This window comes from Camelina sativa, unplaced genomic scaffold (genome assembly GCF_000633955.1).
Source record: "Camelina sativa cultivar DH55 unplaced genomic scaffold, Cs unpScaffold00532, whole genome shotgun sequence".
NCBI classification, from domain to species: domain Eukaryota; kingdom Viridiplantae; phylum Streptophyta; class Magnoliopsida; order Brassicales; family Brassicaceae; genus Camelina; species Camelina sativa.
Genome location: NW_010921721.1, coordinates 80,053 through 96,882, shown reverse-complemented (window position 1 = coordinate 96,882; position 16,830 = coordinate 80,053). Strand labels below are relative to the sequence as shown.

The following is a 16,830-nucleotide window of genomic DNA, read 5'->3' as shown; positions in this document are numbered from 1 at the left end:
TTTTTTTTTTTTTTTATTGATATAAAGAAAGTTGGTAGAGAGGAGAAGAGAGATATATAAACTCATCACAACCAAAGAGGCACGTTACAAATTACATATGGCGTAGTTATATATATTTATGTATGATGAATATAATGTTGATGATGGATGATCATGATGATGATGATGATGATGGATTGGTGGTTCATACAGAGCTAGTTTCGGAGATGTTAAATTCAAGTCCCCAAAGCTCAAAAGCACCCTTAACGAAGTCAAAGTGGCCTCCCTTCAAAGAAAGTGTTCCATTCACAAGTCCTTCTCTCACAAACGGATATGTCAACAGGTTTGCTAGTGAAACATTCACAGATTCCTGCATTCAATTAATAATATTTATATTAAAATCTCATCTCAGCTCATCTCGTATGTATATATTGGATTCTGGATTGACGATAGAATGAAAACATATATGTATATATGTACCCTTTCGCATTGGGCACATTGGTGTTCAAAGCTTGCATCTCCATGTTCTGCTAGAACCTTAGTCCTGGCTGGCAAACCGATTTTGACCCAGTCCTCTATGAAGTCACTGCAGTTAATAACATATATATAATCTCATTTAATAACTTTTTCCTTAAAAAAATTGATGTCAAAAATTAGTTAAATGGGTAGGAAGATATTATACGTGGAGTTGTTTCCATCGAAGGGGAAAGACATAAGCCCCTTGATTCCACCACATGCGCTGTGTCCTATTACCACAATGCTCTCCACCTACATTCACAAATAAAAGAAAAATCAATTACATGAACTTTATTAATATTATTCATAAAAATTAACAATGTTATATGTTAAAACTCAGTATATATCTCATTTTTTCATTAAATTCAGGTTTTTGTTTTTGTTGTTAGACCATGATTACTGGGAGTAACTCTCTCAGATACTCTTATTAGAAAATAATAAAAGAAAGAGAGAGAAAGAAAAAAAGAAAGGAATCGTTTCTTTCCCAAGTCACTTGAGAATCGATTCTCAGAACAAGTGTGACATGTGTCACTTGTTAAGTGGAACAACAATGAGGAAATAAATAAATAATAATAATTTATAAAAAAAATATTTTTTTTGGTTTTTTTGAGAAACGTTGAGTCGTTCTCGATTAATGATGCTCTTAAGGTGTTAATTGTATCATATGTGTTCTCTTCGTTATTTTAGTTATACAAATATATCACACATAACTACAATTAATATTTCCCTAATATGGGAAACCCGATGGGCCCATCTTCAGCCTTTTGGCCCGGCCCATTAAAACTACATATGAAGAACTAAACTATAAAAGAATTAGGAGTTCGTTCACCTTCAGGTGCAAGACCGCGTATTCAACGGCTGATCCAACTCCAGTGTGTCTGACCTGCAAAGTTCAATCCCCATAGAAAAAGTCAACGTTAGGACTCCTCAGGCAAAAATTCAAGTAGCATGGTCTAAGACAGAAGGATTCTGTCTGGAAGATAGTATATGTAAAGACAAAAGTAAGTGTTGGATTAACCTGGTCAAAAGGAGGAACCATGTTGGCGACGTTACGAACCACGAAGGCCTCTCCTGGCTGAAAGTCGAGAACGTGTGATGGACACACACGTGAGTCCGAACAAGCAAACACCATGAACTGCACCACCATGAACATTTTAAATGTTTATATATGCTGTATATATACTTTTTTGTTAACTAAATTAATCATGATTTCTAGTTACGTACCTTAGGACTTTGACCCTTGGAGAGTTCACCCCATAATTCAGGGTTGGAACTGCAAATTAAAACATTAAAAATATGAACTAGTTAAAATCTACAGTCATTAAATTGGTGATAAAATTAAGAAAATAAAAGAAAACAGAAAATATATAATATACTCGTATTTCTCCTTCTTGAAAGTGATGAAGCCCTGCTTAATGGCTTCGACGGGGTCAAAAGCCTTCTTGTCGGACGAAGTGCCTGTCTTAAGCTCCGCCGTGATCTGCTCCACCTTTGCCGCCGCAACCGTCTTTAGCTCTCCCTTCTCGCTGCCCATATATATTATATCATTGTTAATTCACAAATATATTGTTAACTGGTGTACTGAAACACCCCGTTATTAATTTATTAAAATGTGTTTAGTCTTTTTCAATCCAGTAAATCTGATCATATGCTAATAGTATATGTGAATAAAGAGGTGTATTTTACTTACATGAGAAGCTTCTTGAGAGCTTCAATAGCCTCGTTGTATGATTCGCTTCCCATCTCTTCGCTCTGCATGTTGGTTGACCAAATAAAATTAGAAGACAATCCAGTAGTATATGATATTTTCGTGGCAGTAATTAAGTAGAGAGCGGCTCTTGTCGTGTTTTAAATGTTGAAACTACAATCAACCAGTTCAACACTTTATTATACGATGAAAGTACAATCTTTAATGTCTTTTATACGATTTTAATTTTTTTTGGGGTGGAAGATCGGTAATGTGGTTAGGAGCCAAATCGGTAGGTTGAATGAATAAATATAGATGGCGACTTCATCGTGAATATGCTCCACACGCTCTTATATGGTTTATGCATAAAACACACGTCTCAGTTTTCACAAATCGTTTTGGCGAAGATACTAGTAAATTTATCACGTGGATCCTACGTACGTTCCAGCTCCCAAATTTAAAAATGTCGGATTTTGAGTAGAGACACAATAACGCTTTTTAATAGTTTAAGGTCATTTTTGTTTTTTTGACATCATTAAATGTCGAAGCAAGTAGTTTGAGGAATAAATGTGAAGTTGGATCGGAATCGGTAAGAGCATTTGGAAGCTGAAACACTAAGCTAGTCTGAGATTTGTTAATTTGGGTAATTGTTTCAGTGTCACGCACTCACGCTAACGACCAAAAGTAAAACACATAATAGTAAGGTTAATAAAAAAAAAAAAAAAGGATGTGAAATACACGTGACATTTTCCAGGATTTTTGGAAGTTTTTCGTTTGAAATACCGAATAACAAACAAAGAACCATTTAGCTTTTTGAATAATAACAAAGAACCGTCCGTAAATTATCGGGGTTACTAATTAATGCGAAGAACTTACTATAAAGTAAAAAATTACGTCGAAAGGAAGGGTAAATTTAGTTTCATGTATATGTAGATATAGATGAACCCTATTATAACTAAGTAATCAACAATGTAACTATATATCTATCATGTATGCAAGTAATAACGTAGATTAAGAAAAAAAAAGAGATGAATGTAAAATGTATATACCCAATAAGGGGCGATGATAGGAGCAGGAGCGGCAAAAACAGGCTCATTACGGATAAGGGTTGGAACGGAACGGGAAGAAGAGGAGGGGGAGGAAGAAGAGGAGGGGAGGCAAGCGACGGTGGAAGAAGTACGAAGAGAGAGTTTTTGGAGAGAAGATTGAGAAGGAGTGAGAGAAGTGAGGAAGAAGCCGGAGAGAGGAGCGGTCGACATTTTGCTGGTGAAGAGAAGCGGAGACTGGAGAGTACTGATAGTGAGATTTTATTTATAGTTATATATTAGTCTCTTATGGAAGCTACTGCTTAAGTGAATGTATTATAGCATTGATTTAAAGAGTGGTGTCTCTCATGGACTTATGGTAAGGTTTTGTGGGAACGAGGATAACGAAAACGATAGGTGCGGTGAATATGAAAGTTTCATCTCTTCTTGTGGATGAGGAATATTAGCACAAGATTTGAAAAATCTACGTGCTCTTTGTTCTTTCAGCTTTTAGTTGTATATTTATTTTTAGAAAATAAAAGGTCTCAAAAAGGTTTAGAGGATAAGGTCCCTTATCATCAAAACGAGGATCAGCCTCTTTCACTTACCCTCTCAGCCTCTCAGGCTTTCATCTTAAATAACCACCACCCACTTTAGATGTTAGGCCATTGTTTGTGGTGCATATGAAAGAACCATACTTCTCTAAGCCCGGAAACCAAACATTGCTAACACTTTACATCATCCAGAAGATGCAAACGATGTAGTTACGGAAAATGTGCAAGGATTTACATCGATCATGGACTGTTGCTCTATCTTATCAAGCAACAGATTCAGTGAAACTCTTAGCATGAACGAAGAACAAAAATGAAAAAAAAAAAAAAAGAGAGAAGAAATCCATAAGAAAAAAAGCTTCTTCTCTCTCTGGCCACGCTTCTCTCGGAACATCCATGACCATAAATCATAGAAGCAAAATTAAGGAAAAGAGTTTTGGTTTCCTTTTAACATGTTAGTAGAGATAGAAATTGAAGAAGAAAGATAGATGAGCAATGCAATAGGTTTGGTTTTTGGGACTTATATGTAAAGTGGGGAATGGCGAAACTATGTCGACATTTTTTCATGCAAACACACACAACATAATGTCAACACTCTCTTGTCACAGAGTGTGTCGAATGTGGCTTTTATTTATTCATTCGGAGTAAAAAATGAACATAGGCAATGTTTTTCACAACGACATTAGTAAGTACCTTGAGGAATGGATAGAGACAGAGGAGTAGATGTAATATTTTAACTTATGCCAATTAAAGAACTTCTACTTTGGGCATAGTCTTATTGGACAAACTGAGAACGCGATACATCTAGCTGCTTTTGCTAGCCTAAATCTTTCGCTCTCTGTCAAAACTCTCTCGATCACCTTTATGATATTTGCATCCTGCAAAACATTGTAAAAGTTGCTTCAGATATATGTCTTGAACCAATCAGGCAAGATATAACTTGGAACACATCAAAGTTTTTCCTATTGTGTAAAGAAGAGACTACTGCATTGTAGGAGTAACCTTTCTTGGTTGTTGAATAGTAGGCCTAACGTTAGCAACATCACCAACTATAATTATATTGTTCGTGTTTCCTCGGTCATCCCTTTCCGTTGGTGAAGTTGTTGAATGCCTCCAGTCACCATTGATTATGTACTTGTAGTAGTATCTGCCACATTGTCAAATTGTCAACGATCACCAAGTTATATGACACAAGTGCATTTTCATAAGTTTCCAAACTATAATACCTTTGCGATCCCTCAAAAGTCACAATTAACATGCAGGGAAAATTATGGGACGTTTTTCTGTTGAACCTTGAGCATAAGCTTTAATGGGAAAGGTAAAAGAAGAATGACTTACTTTCCTTGTGAAAGTCTAACTTCAGTTTCAAAACGTGGACCGCCCTTGTGCGTTGCTTTTATAGGCTCTTTCCAATTTCCTGTGAAATCTCCAACTAGCAATACATCCTCCCCCTGTAATAGAGCAACCCAAGGTGTAACTTAAAACACAGAGGCCAGTACCGTTGGTTTCTCAACCCTACAGATCACGAGTTCTAAAGAATTGCAACAAATTAATAAAAGCATGTGAACGCAATAGTCACCTCGTGTCCATTCCACACAAAGGTTACAGAATGTGTTGGATTCCCATCATGTTTGCCATCTTCCACCATTGCAATAAGATCCCATGTTGCCCAAGCAATTGCAGGTCTGTGAAAAATTACATATAAGTCGACATATATATACATCAAAACAGAAAAAGTCGTCCATCGTCTGCAGGTCAATGGTCAAGACAGAGATGAGATGGATAAAAACCTGTCAGGTTTGCAAGCGTGCAATCCAGTAACGAAACTATAAGCAGCATGAAGAGAGGTATCAGTCATCCAGTGCAGATAAGCAATCACACAAGCCGATGATCGGTCAAAACCAGTGGTACAAGTTACAAAGACACGATGGTTCTTTTTAAGTAACCGTAGTAGAATCCCGACACAAAGTGGGAGTTTCTTCCTAAGATCAAATGAATCTGCATCCCTGGCACGAAAATATCAAAACTCTATTACTCATGTTCACAACTGATTAGAGCGCTAGGAAAAGAAAGCACATGATGTGCCTCATGGCGATATGACTTTGCATACTTTATAGGATAGTTGATCATTAAGACTTCAGATTTCTGGCATGCATCATTGATTTTTTGTGAATCGATTCCCCAGTTTTGAGCTTCAGTTCCACCTTGGAAATTCAATATGGCAGTAATTCCCTGTAGTAGAAAAGCTTGACCAGTTTAAAGCATACTTGCAATTCTATCATTGCACACCCTAAATAACAATTATATATAAAAGACTCACTGCTTCCGACAAATTTTCCACATCCTCTTCTGTTTGTATACATGAGCCGACATATATTTGCTCTGTAATCTGAAAAAGGCCAACAAGAGAAGAGTGGTGTTGAGAGATTGAACAGAACGAGGGAATATGAAACAAGACTAATCCGGGAAAAGAAAAGAATTTCAGACCTTGCTGTAGCGCATTCCAAGAGCATGGTTATAAGACAGCTCTCCTTTTGATCGGTCAAGGGCTTTGATGTATTCATCTAAAAGGAAATTACCATAACCCCATTCCCCATCTCCAGAAACTTCTTCTGAAAAGACACAGATGAGTGGACTGATAGGTGGAGAAAGAATGTTCTTCTGTGTCCCTGACTGAAAGGAATTGCTCTGTCTGGTCAGAAGTTTCCATCCCTGAGAAGTAAAAAATTTCGAGGAAAAAGCAGCATAGCCAGAGTTTCCATTGCCTTGAGAGGCTCTCAGATTGGAGGATAAAAGGTTTTTGTTCCAAGTAGCAAAGGAGACACGTCCTCTGTTATAGAGCAAATCAAGGTCGCTCAAATGAAGCAGATACTGGATTGGAAATGGAGAGAATGGTCTTTCAAGAACAAGGCTAAAAGATCCTGTTTTCTCTGCCAGCATCTTCCTGAATAAATAAAAAACTGGAAGAAATAAAAAAGAAAAATTCAAAAACATAACAATGGAGTCAGCTTTTCAACTCACATCACTGCACATAAATATATTAATCTTGAAAAATCCAGCTACAACTGTTAAATGTTAAAACTATAGAAAAAAAAGAAAGATACAAGCATGAATGTTTCCAGATTAAAACAACACAGGTTAGCAAATTACTAGTAATCCTACCATCCAATACATGGGAAATATCTCTAGCCAACAGTGTTAGCAACACCAAGTTATATAGGCAAACGTAATGTTATGGGTTGATTTACAAGAGCAATCAGATGGCAGAATATTGCAAGGTATGAATCAGGTAACTCAGATCAAACGCGGGTAAGGACTAAGCAGTGACTAAATATTTCAAATGTTAACTAGTCATAAAGCAACAAGAGCACTATTAAGAGGCATATTTAAAAGAAACAGGGCATAGAAAAATGTCATACTTGGTATCACCAAAACCGTTGATTTCGACAAGAATACCACCAGAAGAATCACTGGCCTTCTTTAGTGTATCTCCAACCATTATGATTCTTGCCTTCTCCGCATTGCTCTACGAAAAAACAATTTATAACAATGGGACGAGATGAGCTAGAAGAAACTTTCAATAAGAAGCTAAAAGAGTTGAGATGGAGAAATAATAGAAGATTACCCCTTTTTTGATGGCGTGGACGAAGATGTTGCCATCCGCTGAAAGAGCGAATCGAATCCCTAAGGGCTTCTCAAGGGTGACCATATACTCATTCAAGTTCATCTTGAAAGGAGATGAAGACGACGACGCTACGACTCTGAGAACGAGTCTTCGTCTGTTGGATCCGACCTTTTCCCTAGAACCAAAGTATGCGATTCCGCCTCTTCCGCTCCTCTGGAACGGCGATCCGGTAAAAATAGACGGAGGAGAAGATCGTTCGAGAGCTCCGAAACCGGAGATTTGTTGAAGAAACGCCATCATTAACCTACCGGAGATCCCAATCGAGAGAAGCAAACTACGAAACTGTGCGCAGCAGAAAACGAGGCAGAGCAACAGCGAGCGAGTGAGAGAGAGGGTAAGGAACTAGTGGTCCACGTGTCTTTCACGTGGGTCCCTCTTTCTCGTGGAAGTAATCTAGCTTCCTTTTTCTCCACATGTGACACGTGTCTTCTTTTTTTTAGTATACTAGTATTTAAAACCAAAAATAGAAAATAAATTATCTAATTGAATTGGACTTTCATCAATATAATAATACAAAGTTACATGCAAGTAGAAAAGTAGTATAAAATTACAAAATAAGTTTAAACAAAAGTAAAAGTGTGCCTAACTGCTATAATAGTGGTCAAGTTGTTGTAAAATCATTTAATTAACGACGAAATCCTCGAATTCCGGCGAATACTCCGATCAAATCTTGCTTGTATGGCAAGTAAGATTTCCTTCTCTTGTCTCCTTCCCCGACCTTATACGACGTTGTTTTCTCCTTCTTCCCTTTCACCCCCGGGGCCGGGGAGCTCGTCTTGCTTGCGTCACCCCCGTCGCTGTGGCTCCTCCTCATAAACTCCTTTAAATAGCATCGTTTCGATGCGCTTGGGGCCAATACCACACCGTCGCTATGGCTTCTCGTTAGAAGAAGCTTCTTTAAACGGCTGCGCTTCGAACCAGCCGCCGGGGATCTAAGCGGACTCCACAGACAATTCCCGGAGTAACACTCCGATATATTCTCAGTGGCGGCGGCTTCTTCGAAGTCATCATCTTGTTTCTTGTTGACGACGAAAACGACATCTTTCTTGAAGGGCGGGAAGTGGACGAAGGTGTCTTCGCGCAACGGCGACGTTTCAAACTCGAAGTCAGCGTCTTCGACGGAGTCAACTTTAGCGAGATTGTAGCTCATCATCTGGCTCTCGCGGGAAACTTTAACGGCGGCTGCTGCGAAGTCACCGGAAGCGTAGCAGCTGAAGCTTGGACTATACGACACCGTTGAGGAAAACTCATGCATTTTGTTGTCTAGTTCTCTCTCCACTAATTTTGCCTTGTTCTCCTCCATATCTCTCTCTCTCTTTCACCAACCGCGTTGTCTGTATCTTTGTGTGTCTGTGTTGTAACAATATTTATACATAAAACGCGGTCTCGCTTTCGTGGTCTTTATTTTATGGGAAGTTTAGAGACACGTACGTACGTCAATGCTGACGATTATCGCCATCTTCAAATTATGATCCATTTTTTTTTCATCAACCAACCTATAATATCTTAGACGTGTATTCAGATTTCACATAATCATTTTGCGATTCTGTCATTTCTTTAATTAATATCTGTGTGAACACGTGATTCATTTCTCTATTTTAATAGACTCTATGTACATATATAATCATATGATCTGCGACTGACTCTACAAATATTTTTATAAGAGTTTTTGAACTTTTTACGTTTAGCAGTAAGTGATTATCAAAATAACTACCACCAATTATTATTACTATATTTTGGTTGGAGTCCAGTACGTAGTTGTTATTCTCTAAGATTTTTAAAATTGCGTAGTTGAATCAAACATATATTGAACCTCTAGCGAATTTATAAATGTTGTTTCCGATAACCCAATTGATTATAACAACTTTGCAATATACATATTCTCGTCGGCACTAAGATCTACATGACGACGACCCAAGACCAAACATTCTTATTTGATATAATTGAGCATACAAACAAGCATGATTATTATAATATTGCACCACATGCTAATATCCATTTCCTCAACCGATAGCAACATTGAAGTCCATTTTGGCATGTTCTGCTACATAAATTATACATTGTTACTTGCTAGCTGTTGGAATTCTAATCTGTTATATATATATATATATATATATATTCTCTTACGAATAATTCAAACATTGTTATTTTTTAATTATCAATAAATATTCCATAAAGATTGTTCTCCATGTTACATTTCTCTGTTACATGTGAAGCAATGAGTTGGCATGCAGCTTAAAACTATATACATAGTTTAAGAGACTTTTAATTTAGTTTGAATATTCAGTCATACTTTTTTTTTTGCTGTATATGTGGCTCCCAAATACATTCTATTTGATTATCTGTAGCCTCATCAAGCCCAAATTTGCCAAAACTCAGGGCCGTCCTTCTCCAGAGTCCAGACCTAATTCTTAGCAGTTTCTGTTAAATAGTTAAGATCAAATATTTCCACATTTGCTGTAAGCTTTTGGACTTTAACATGAGAACCAAGAAATGTAGTTGTACGATGTTATCAAATCTCTTTTTTTCTTCTGTGTGACTACTTCTAGACAATGGTGATGATATTTGGGAAAAATGTCATAAAATACATGAACTCACTCATTTAGGCCATTTTAATCATCAACTTCATCACAGGCCATTTTAAACATGAAATTGCATTGACTTTCTGTTTTAAACATGAGCTTGTGTAGACCAGGACCAAAGAGACATGTCGTTAACTTGGCAAACGGAGCAACTAACTGGGGTTAAAATGTCGTTAACTCTCTCTGTTAAGTCTTACACGACATCGTTTGTCGCTAAATGAAATCGAAAAAACAAAAACCCAATCCCCAATTTCCCCAAAAATCCCTAATTCTCAAAACAAAATCCCTAATTCTCGACATTGTTTTCTCTTCTTAAGTTTGATTTTTTCATCTGCATATCGAAAACTCTCATCTCCATATTATCCTACAAACATGAGTTGCAATTCTGGGCAATCGCACGGTGAAAACAGAGGCCGCGGGTGCCATGGGTTCCCCTCGAAGTGTCATTGCGGCTTAGATGTCGTACTTTACACATCGAACATGCAGGCAAACCCAGGAAGACCTTTCTTCCGCTGTCCAAAGAAAGGAGATGTAAGTGGTTGCATTGTTTTGATTTAGTGTTTTTCAAGGTTTGAGTTTTGTTTTTGTGTTTCAGGACCACTTGTTTAAATGGGTTGAAGAAGGTGTATATGAGGAGGTTGTAGATGCTTTACCAAAATTCTCCATCATTGACAAAGAGATTGAAGATTTGAAAGCCCAGATCGAAGAATTAGGGATTTTTGGAGAAATTGGGGATTGAGAATTAGGGATTTTTGGGGAAATTGGGGATTGGGTTTTTGTTTTCTCGATTTCATTTAGCGACAAACGATGTCGTATAAGACTTAACAGAGAGAGTTAACGATATCTTAACCCCAGTTAGTTGCTCCGTTTGCCAAGTTAACGACATGTCTCTTTGGTCCTAGTCAACACGAGCTCATGTTTAAAACAGAAAGTCAATGCAATTTCATGTTTAAAATGGTCTGTGATGAAGTTGATGATTAAAATGGCCTAAATGAGTGAGTTCATGTATTTTATGACATTTTTCCCGATGATATTTTATGGTAAATGGTCTGTCAAGTTACCACATACGACCTATTTCTCGAATAAACTAGTATAGATTACGTGATGGATTGTGATCATGAGACAGAAATTAATAATTAATCGAACTATGCATATATAGAATTAGGAAAGTAGTTAGTTTACTTTCAAATATCTAAAAGCATGAATTGAAGAGAAGTATTGTATATTCGACTAAATTAATAAAACCAAATTATTTGGTTCCTTCTATGCTCTCTAGTTTCTAATCATTTTCTCTTGTCAACATCTTTCTATGTTTTTCTGATTAGTCAACCAAATTCTGGAAGTTTAAATTTAAGAAGAATATTTCATTATGGAGGAACGCGTAAATACATATATATACACGTATAATATGAAGTTATGAACATATATTAATCACACACATATCAAGCCACTAATTTGACAAAGATGGCTAGTTGTATAATATATCGTCTGTGATTATTAAATTTATTACATTATGGATTTTTCCAAATGTGTCCGCAACACGCAGCTCACGCCGTTTTGACTTGTTTTCTTTTCAGTCAAACCACAAAAGGAGATCGATTGTTACATACTCTGTATGTTCAAAGGAAGAACATATGCATGTTACTGCAGTGATCAGTGACGGAAAACGCAGATCGCGACTCTTGTTATGTAATAGGCAAAAGAAGACCGTTGCGTTGGGCCTGGATTGGGTGTGTGCGTGTCACTGACATACTGACAGATTTGGACGGTGAAAACTTTCTTACCTAAAAGAATTAAAGAGCATCTCAGTTGCTGACGTGGCCACCTTTAAATACGACGCACGTGCATGGCTCAAGCAAAGTGCTTACAAAGGCAGCAAACATAAGAGAAAAAAAGGCGTCAACGACGCTCACGACGCACAGTATTAGTATTTAATATCCTAAACTTTAATTTTGTCTATACGTAAAGTTTTTGCGCAAGTACTCAAAATCCATATTAAACTTTTAGAACTCCAAAATACTCCTACTAATTACGTTGACATATATGATTATTCTACTTATAAATACATCCAAGTGGCTCACAAAGTTCAATATATTCTCATATACTTATGAGAATGAGACTAATCCGACGATACAATTTATGTATTAAAGGTAGAAAAAAACAAGGTATCGAACCACAGATTTAAATATTAGGTAGTCCCATACGAAATTTTGGAGTGCTATGAAAAGTATTTTAATATGTTCATTTCTGATTAAATAGGATATTTTCGTTCGTTTCTCATATGTTTATATATAGTACATATGTTATGCTATGAAAAAAAGAAGGATAAAATACGAATTGCATAGGAATGCACATAAGGGGCCGAGTTCCCATAAGTTGATTCTCTCTGTCTTCGGGACTCATCAAACACAAAGTTCCGATATTTCCTGTAAACCCGTTTCCAACCAAATACAGTATATTGGGTAATTGTAGCATTGTTTTATATTAAACCTAGTAATTAAGTACCTAACCGGTAACCCACTTGATGATTTAAAACCGAGTTATTTAAGAAATTGTAAATATCAAAAAATTTCATACTGTATAATTATTTACAACTTTCATATAGTAAAACTGCAAATACTCTTTTCACTTAATATTTTAGGTAAGAGTAGTAGTATATTATATGTTCATATGTGTAAACAAATATTGATGCTTTAAGAGAGCTTTTGTAGCTGCTAAAATGGATTAAAATATTCATGTAAGACCCTTACACATATGAGTCTGTATCCTCATGAGAACAGGAGAGAGATAGAGAAAGAGATGATTTTCAAAAGATAAACATAGAAAAAAGAGAAACTCAAATTAATCAAAGATATAATATAATGTGTATTATTTATAGATCAGATCACATCTTTAAGCTTCTTCTTCTCCTTCTTCGACTTCTTTTCTCGTCTACTCTTTCTCTTCTCAAACTCAATAGAACAGAAACTCTTACTATAGACCAGAAAGCAGATCTGGGATTTTGTTTTCGTTGATGTCTTCATACGGAGAAGTATTTCAATCAGGATCCATGGCTTTTGAGTAGGTTAATGTATTACACCATCACAAATTAAGGTATGTAACTATTTCGATAATCCTCCCCTTGATGTCTCCATTGTTGTTTCCTCTATCGGGTTCATTGATTCATCAAATCTCCTTTTAAGACAATTTTATAGGCTAAAATCTGTTGTGACTGACAAAAATAAATCATTGTTAACAATAATGCTTACTTGCTTAGTTAGGTTACATTATCCGTTTAGTAGGCGTTTCAATTTATAAGAACAGTAGTTAATACTATACAACAATAATAATGTTCGGATGCAGATCCAAATATTGCATGTTTGTTGATAGTAATAAAAATACAATTCTTTTGTTTATATATACATTACCTAGTTCAACACAGTTTTTTTGGTTGTTTTTGGTCTTTTTATTAGCTAAGTACAGTTTTCCTAGTGTGAAAAAAGCATAATGTGTCTACCTACATAAAGAGTGTCTCACCATAAATCAAAATGTGTGGGGTTTTTTTTTCTAAGCACACCACACTAGCTACGCTGAATAATGAATGTTGCACTAACTAACTTAATTAGTTTGTTGGGTATTTAGTGGTTAATGTTGAAATTTGCATCAAGTTCTCTCATTTGACAAAACAAAATGATGGAAAGTAAAAAAAATGACCCCTAATCTAAATAGATAAACTGTATAAGGTTCGTACATGTCAGTCTATTAATTAATTCTACAACGCCGAATAAATTTTTGAATTTTTTGACTCGCCTTTTAATTATGTACTTTTTTTTTTTTACCTTATACTACAAGTGAAAAAGGGACAGTCGTACTTTTCACCTTTAACTTTCCTTTTTAGTAACATATCGAATAAAAAGATAACCCATTTCTTTTCCAGAGATCGTTTTGTATTTTCAAAATATCTTCTATCACCTATCACGTAAATCATTTACAAATCTAATCGTTTTTAAAATCCTAGGGGTATCCTACTTATTGTAGACACTATTTTATCCCACGTGAATAATAAAATTTTCATTTGAATGTTTTTGTATTGTATTGTATTGTATTGTATTGTATTACTTGTAGCTTTGAAATGGGCCACGTAAATGGGCCATGCTAGGACCCGGCAACCCATGTGAGATATGATCTCCCGCACTATAATCCACGTTGTCTCACTGATATCTCTAATTATTTTTTTAAAACACTACTATCGTCTTTATATTTTAGGAGCGATAAATTAATTTTGAAAAATCAATAGAGGGACTGGACTGTATATGTTTTAAAAGCTACCACCGTACCATAAGATTCTTACCATAAAGAGCCAANATTTTTTTTTTTTTTTTTTTTTTTTGTCATCTGATGTTATTAATACTGCTTGAAAGTTTACATAAAGAGCCAAAATTATAATAAGAGTTTATTTTATAATAAGAGTTTATTTACACATCTCCAGATTAACAGTTTTTTTTTTAATCTTGTTTTAACCAGTAAAAAGAATAGTAGTATTAGTATTATTTTTCCGCTATCGAACAAAAAAAAAAAGCTTCAGATTCATCTCCCACGCGGTCGTTCGTCCAACACTTTTCATTATTTTACAAAAAGCTAACCAGACCAGTCAACAACTTGACCAAACCAATCTCAGTTTAAAACTAACTAACTCCGATAGTATTTGACAGAGCTGTAACGTTGACATGTGATCTTTTCTTTTTTCAACTGGTCACTAAAAAGTAAAAACATTGGCTGGCACTCTCCTACAGAATACTCGTTGATGCAAAAAAAGAAGTAAGACTGTGGCTAAAGTGAAGGCAGTGGCTAATACGCGCCAAAGTGGGAGCGTGAGTAAGATTTGAATGCACCTGAAACTGTCTGGTCAATAAGTTAAAGTGCATGGGAGAAATCTTTGTTGCTGTTTCCTATATCTCTCTTTTTAGTTTTTAAAAAAAAATTTTACTAGTAGTTTATTTTATTTTATTTATAAAGTAACAACAAAATGTAATATACACACTCGTATATGGACAAAAATCTGTATATTGTGATGGAAACAATGAGTAGTATCATGTAAACGTATAACTTACTAGTAAGCTTTATTTTGTTTTTTCTTTTTCTTTGGCAGGGTTAATTTTATAAATTTTTTAAATGGAGGAGGAAAGCCAAAAGCCGCATCGAGTGTCACGTAAATTAGAGCAGAGTGAATCCCACTGTAATAGTCAAGGAGGAGGCGATGAAGAGCCGAGATCAGCCAGATGCTCCCGGAAAAGGTGCCGGTCTTGGGCGGCGGCGGGGATCGCTGACTGCGTGGCGCTCTGCTGTTGTCCCTGCGCCGTGGTGAACCTCCTCACCCTCGCCTTCGTTAAGGTCCCCTGGATGATCGGGCGGAAATGTATCGGCCGGAGTAAGAAGAAGGGGAGGAACCGGGACGATCGTTTACATGAGCAGCAGCAGCAGAAGCGGAGGTCGGCAGAGATGGTGAGCGGTGGTGGATGTTGCGGTGGCGGAGATGACGACCACCGGTTTGTGGTGGAGAGAGATGGGAGTTTGACGAAGGAGGAGGAAGAAGAAAGAAGGGGGGCGTCGTTAGAAGAAGAGACGAGGATAAGTGCGAGAGTGGAAGCAGAGAGAGTTTGGTTGGAGTTGTATCAGATTGGTCATCTTGGCTTTGGTCGAGTCTCCTTCACTGGAATTCAATCAATTCATCATCAGTAGTAATCAATCAGTAATCTAATCAATCATTAATAGAGAGTCAGAGAGATACATATATTCATAGCTAGGCAGGCGTATCATTTCCAAAACAACATCAAAATAGTAATATATACATAAAAATTGTTTTGTGAAATTCTTTTAGTGCAGCAAATAAAATTCCACAATTACATATTTCAGATTTCTCACCCACAAGCTATTACGTATTATTAAGAAAAAAAGAAAGTACATACATATATACTGGTTAAATGTTCTTATACATATAAAAAGATAAAAACATATGTAGTATAGATATGATGGGCTCATTCGTTCGGGCCCATATTGTAGGGCTTACACAATGATTAGCAGAAAAGGGTAGTTTGGCAAATATAGTTATACTAGGTAACAATCCGTACAATGTGCGGGATAAATTTATACAAATAAAATTAGAGTAATGAGTAAAATTATTTTTTGGGATCTAAAATTCATTTGTGTAAAACCAAAATATATAACTAAGTTTTTTTTTATTTTGTTTAAATTTACATTTATTTCAAATATGTTTCACCGTGAAATATTATACCAATAATATTTAAATAGTCAATCCCTTATAATAATAATTACTGTGATAATTTAAATTTTGAATTTTAAATATGTGGATAGTAATCATATTTTTTAATAGGTGAATAATTTCAGGTTTTGAAAATGTTTTAAATATAATAATTATATATTTTAATAATTAAAATAGTTATGAGAATGATTCATATATATTTGAAAATTGAAATATTTTGTTAGATGTTTGATTTTTTAAATTAATTAAAAAGGAATATTTTTTAATAATTCAATGGTACTTATATGTAAATATCCATAAAAAAGAGAGCAATAAATTCATTGGTGTCTCGAGCTTTCTAACCACGACATATCAGCATTTTCTTGAGAATGCTTCTCTATTAATATATAGGGGATAGAACTACACTGTCATAGCTGTCCCGTAACAGAAACGGTGCTCATTTTAGCATACATATGAATCAGCTAGCTAAAGTACGCATGTGTATACGTAGTGCGCGCATAGCTTAGCATAGTTGTATTGTCTTCCCCCACATCGTGTATATGATCT

The 16,830-nt window shown here is 35.8% G+C and overlaps 4 protein-coding genes across 6 annotated transcripts; 1 reads left to right on the top strand and 3 right to left on the bottom strand.

The window, feature by feature from the left end:
• Positions 1–35: 35 nt before the first annotated feature.
• LOC104773400 (beta carbonic anhydrase 1, chloroplastic-like) lies at positions 36–3,537 on the bottom strand. The gene is made up of 9 exons (XM_010498003.2): positions 3,232–3,537; positions 2,186–2,247; positions 1,872–2,021; positions 1,720–1,768; positions 1,514–1,630; positions 1,325–1,378; positions 662–747; positions 460–565; positions 36–349 (listed from the first exon to the last, which is right to left on the bottom strand). Exons 1-9 carry the CDS (start codon positions 3,439–3,441, stop codon positions 185–187), a joined length of 999 nt encoding a protein of 332 aa, XP_010496305.1. The 5' UTR covers positions 3,442–3,537; the 3' UTR covers positions 36–184.
• An 804-nt stretch (positions 3,538–4,341) lies between these two features.
• On the bottom strand, positions 4,342–7,760 carry LOC104773399 (phosphoglucan phosphatase LSF1, chloroplastic). 2 transcript variants are annotated; one of them, XM_010498002.2, is made up of 10 exons: positions 7,384–7,760; positions 7,178–7,284; positions 6,246–6,702; positions 6,079–6,147; positions 5,869–5,990; positions 5,549–5,764; positions 5,338–5,443; positions 5,097–5,209; positions 4,761–4,905; positions 4,345–4,636 (listed from the first exon to the last, which is right to left on the bottom strand). In XM_010498002.2, the coding sequence occupies exons 1-10, from the start codon at positions 7,681–7,683 to the stop codon at positions 4,517–4,519; spliced, it is 1,755 nt and encodes a 584-aa protein (XP_010496304.1). In that variant the 5' UTR covers positions 7,684–7,760; the 3' UTR covers positions 4,345–4,516. The 2 variants fall into 2 exon arrangements, with proteins under 2 accessions (XP_019098194.1, XP_010496304.1); XM_019242649.1 differs by lacking the exon at positions 7,384–7,760 and having other exon boundaries at positions 4,342–4,636; positions 6,246–6,718; positions 7,178–7,262.
• Positions 7,761–7,811: 51 nt separating this feature from the next.
• On the bottom strand, positions 7,812–8,784 carry LOC104773398. The gene is made up of 2 exons (XM_010498001.2): positions 8,031–8,784; positions 7,812–7,887 (listed from the first exon to the last, which is right to left on the bottom strand). The coding sequence occupies exon 1, from the start codon at positions 8,744–8,746 to the stop codon at positions 8,069–8,071; it is 678 nt and encodes a 225-aa protein (XP_010496303.1). The 5' UTR covers positions 8,747–8,784; the 3' UTR covers positions 7,812–7,887; positions 8,031–8,068.
• A 3,949-nt stretch (positions 8,785–12,733) lies between these two features.
• LOC104773396 lies at positions 12,734–15,913 on the top strand. Of its 2 annotated transcripts, XM_010498000.2 has the most exons (3): positions 12,734–13,118; positions 14,798–14,879; positions 15,154–15,913. In XM_010498000.2, exon 3 carries the CDS (start codon positions 15,177–15,179, stop codon positions 15,741–15,743), a length of 567 nt encoding a protein of 188 aa, XP_010496302.1. In that variant the 5' UTR covers positions 12,734–13,118; positions 14,798–14,879; positions 15,154–15,176; the 3' UTR covers positions 15,744–15,913. The 2 variants fall into 2 exon arrangements, with proteins under 2 accessions (XP_010496302.1, XP_010496301.1); XM_010497999.2 differs by lacking the exon at positions 14,798–14,879.
• The last annotated feature ends 917 nt before the right edge of the window (positions 15,914–16,830 follow it).

Excerpts from the sequence above, each read along its gene's own strand:
- LOC104773398 (XM_010498001.2), bottom strand. The coding sequence starts at position 8,746 with ATGGAGGAGAACAAGGCAAAATTAGTGGAGAGAGAACTAGACAACAAA.
- LOC104773400 (XM_010498003.2), bottom strand. The coding sequence starts at position 3,441 with ATGTCGACCGCTCCTCTCTCCGGCTTCTTCCTCACTTCTCTCACTCCT. Across the intron at positions 1,631-1,719 it reads CCAAGGGTCAAAGTCCTAAG|TTCATGGTGTTTGCTTGTTC; the intron begins GTACGTAACTAG and ends ATGGTGGTGCAG. Across the intron at positions 1,379-1,513 it reads TGGTTCCTCCTTTTGACCAG|GTCAGACACACTGGAGTTGG; the intron begins GTTAATCCAACA and ends TGAACTTTGCAG.
- LOC104773396 (XM_010497999.2), top strand. The coding sequence starts at position 15,177 with ATGGAGGAGGAAAGCCAAAAGCCGCATCGAGTGTCACGTAAATTAGAG.
- LOC104773399 (XM_010498002.2), bottom strand. The coding sequence starts at position 7,683 with ATGATGGCGTTTCTTCAACAAATCTCCGGTTTCGGAGCTCTCGAACGA. Across the intron at positions 6,703-7,177 it reads AACGGTTTTGGTGATACCAA|GAAGATGCTGGCAGAGAAAA; the intron begins GTATGACATTTT and ends TTATTTATTCAG. Across the intron at positions 4,906-5,096 it reads GTTAGACTTTCACAAGGAAA|ATACTACTACAAGTACATAA; the intron begins GTAAGTCATTCT and ends ACAATGTGGCAG.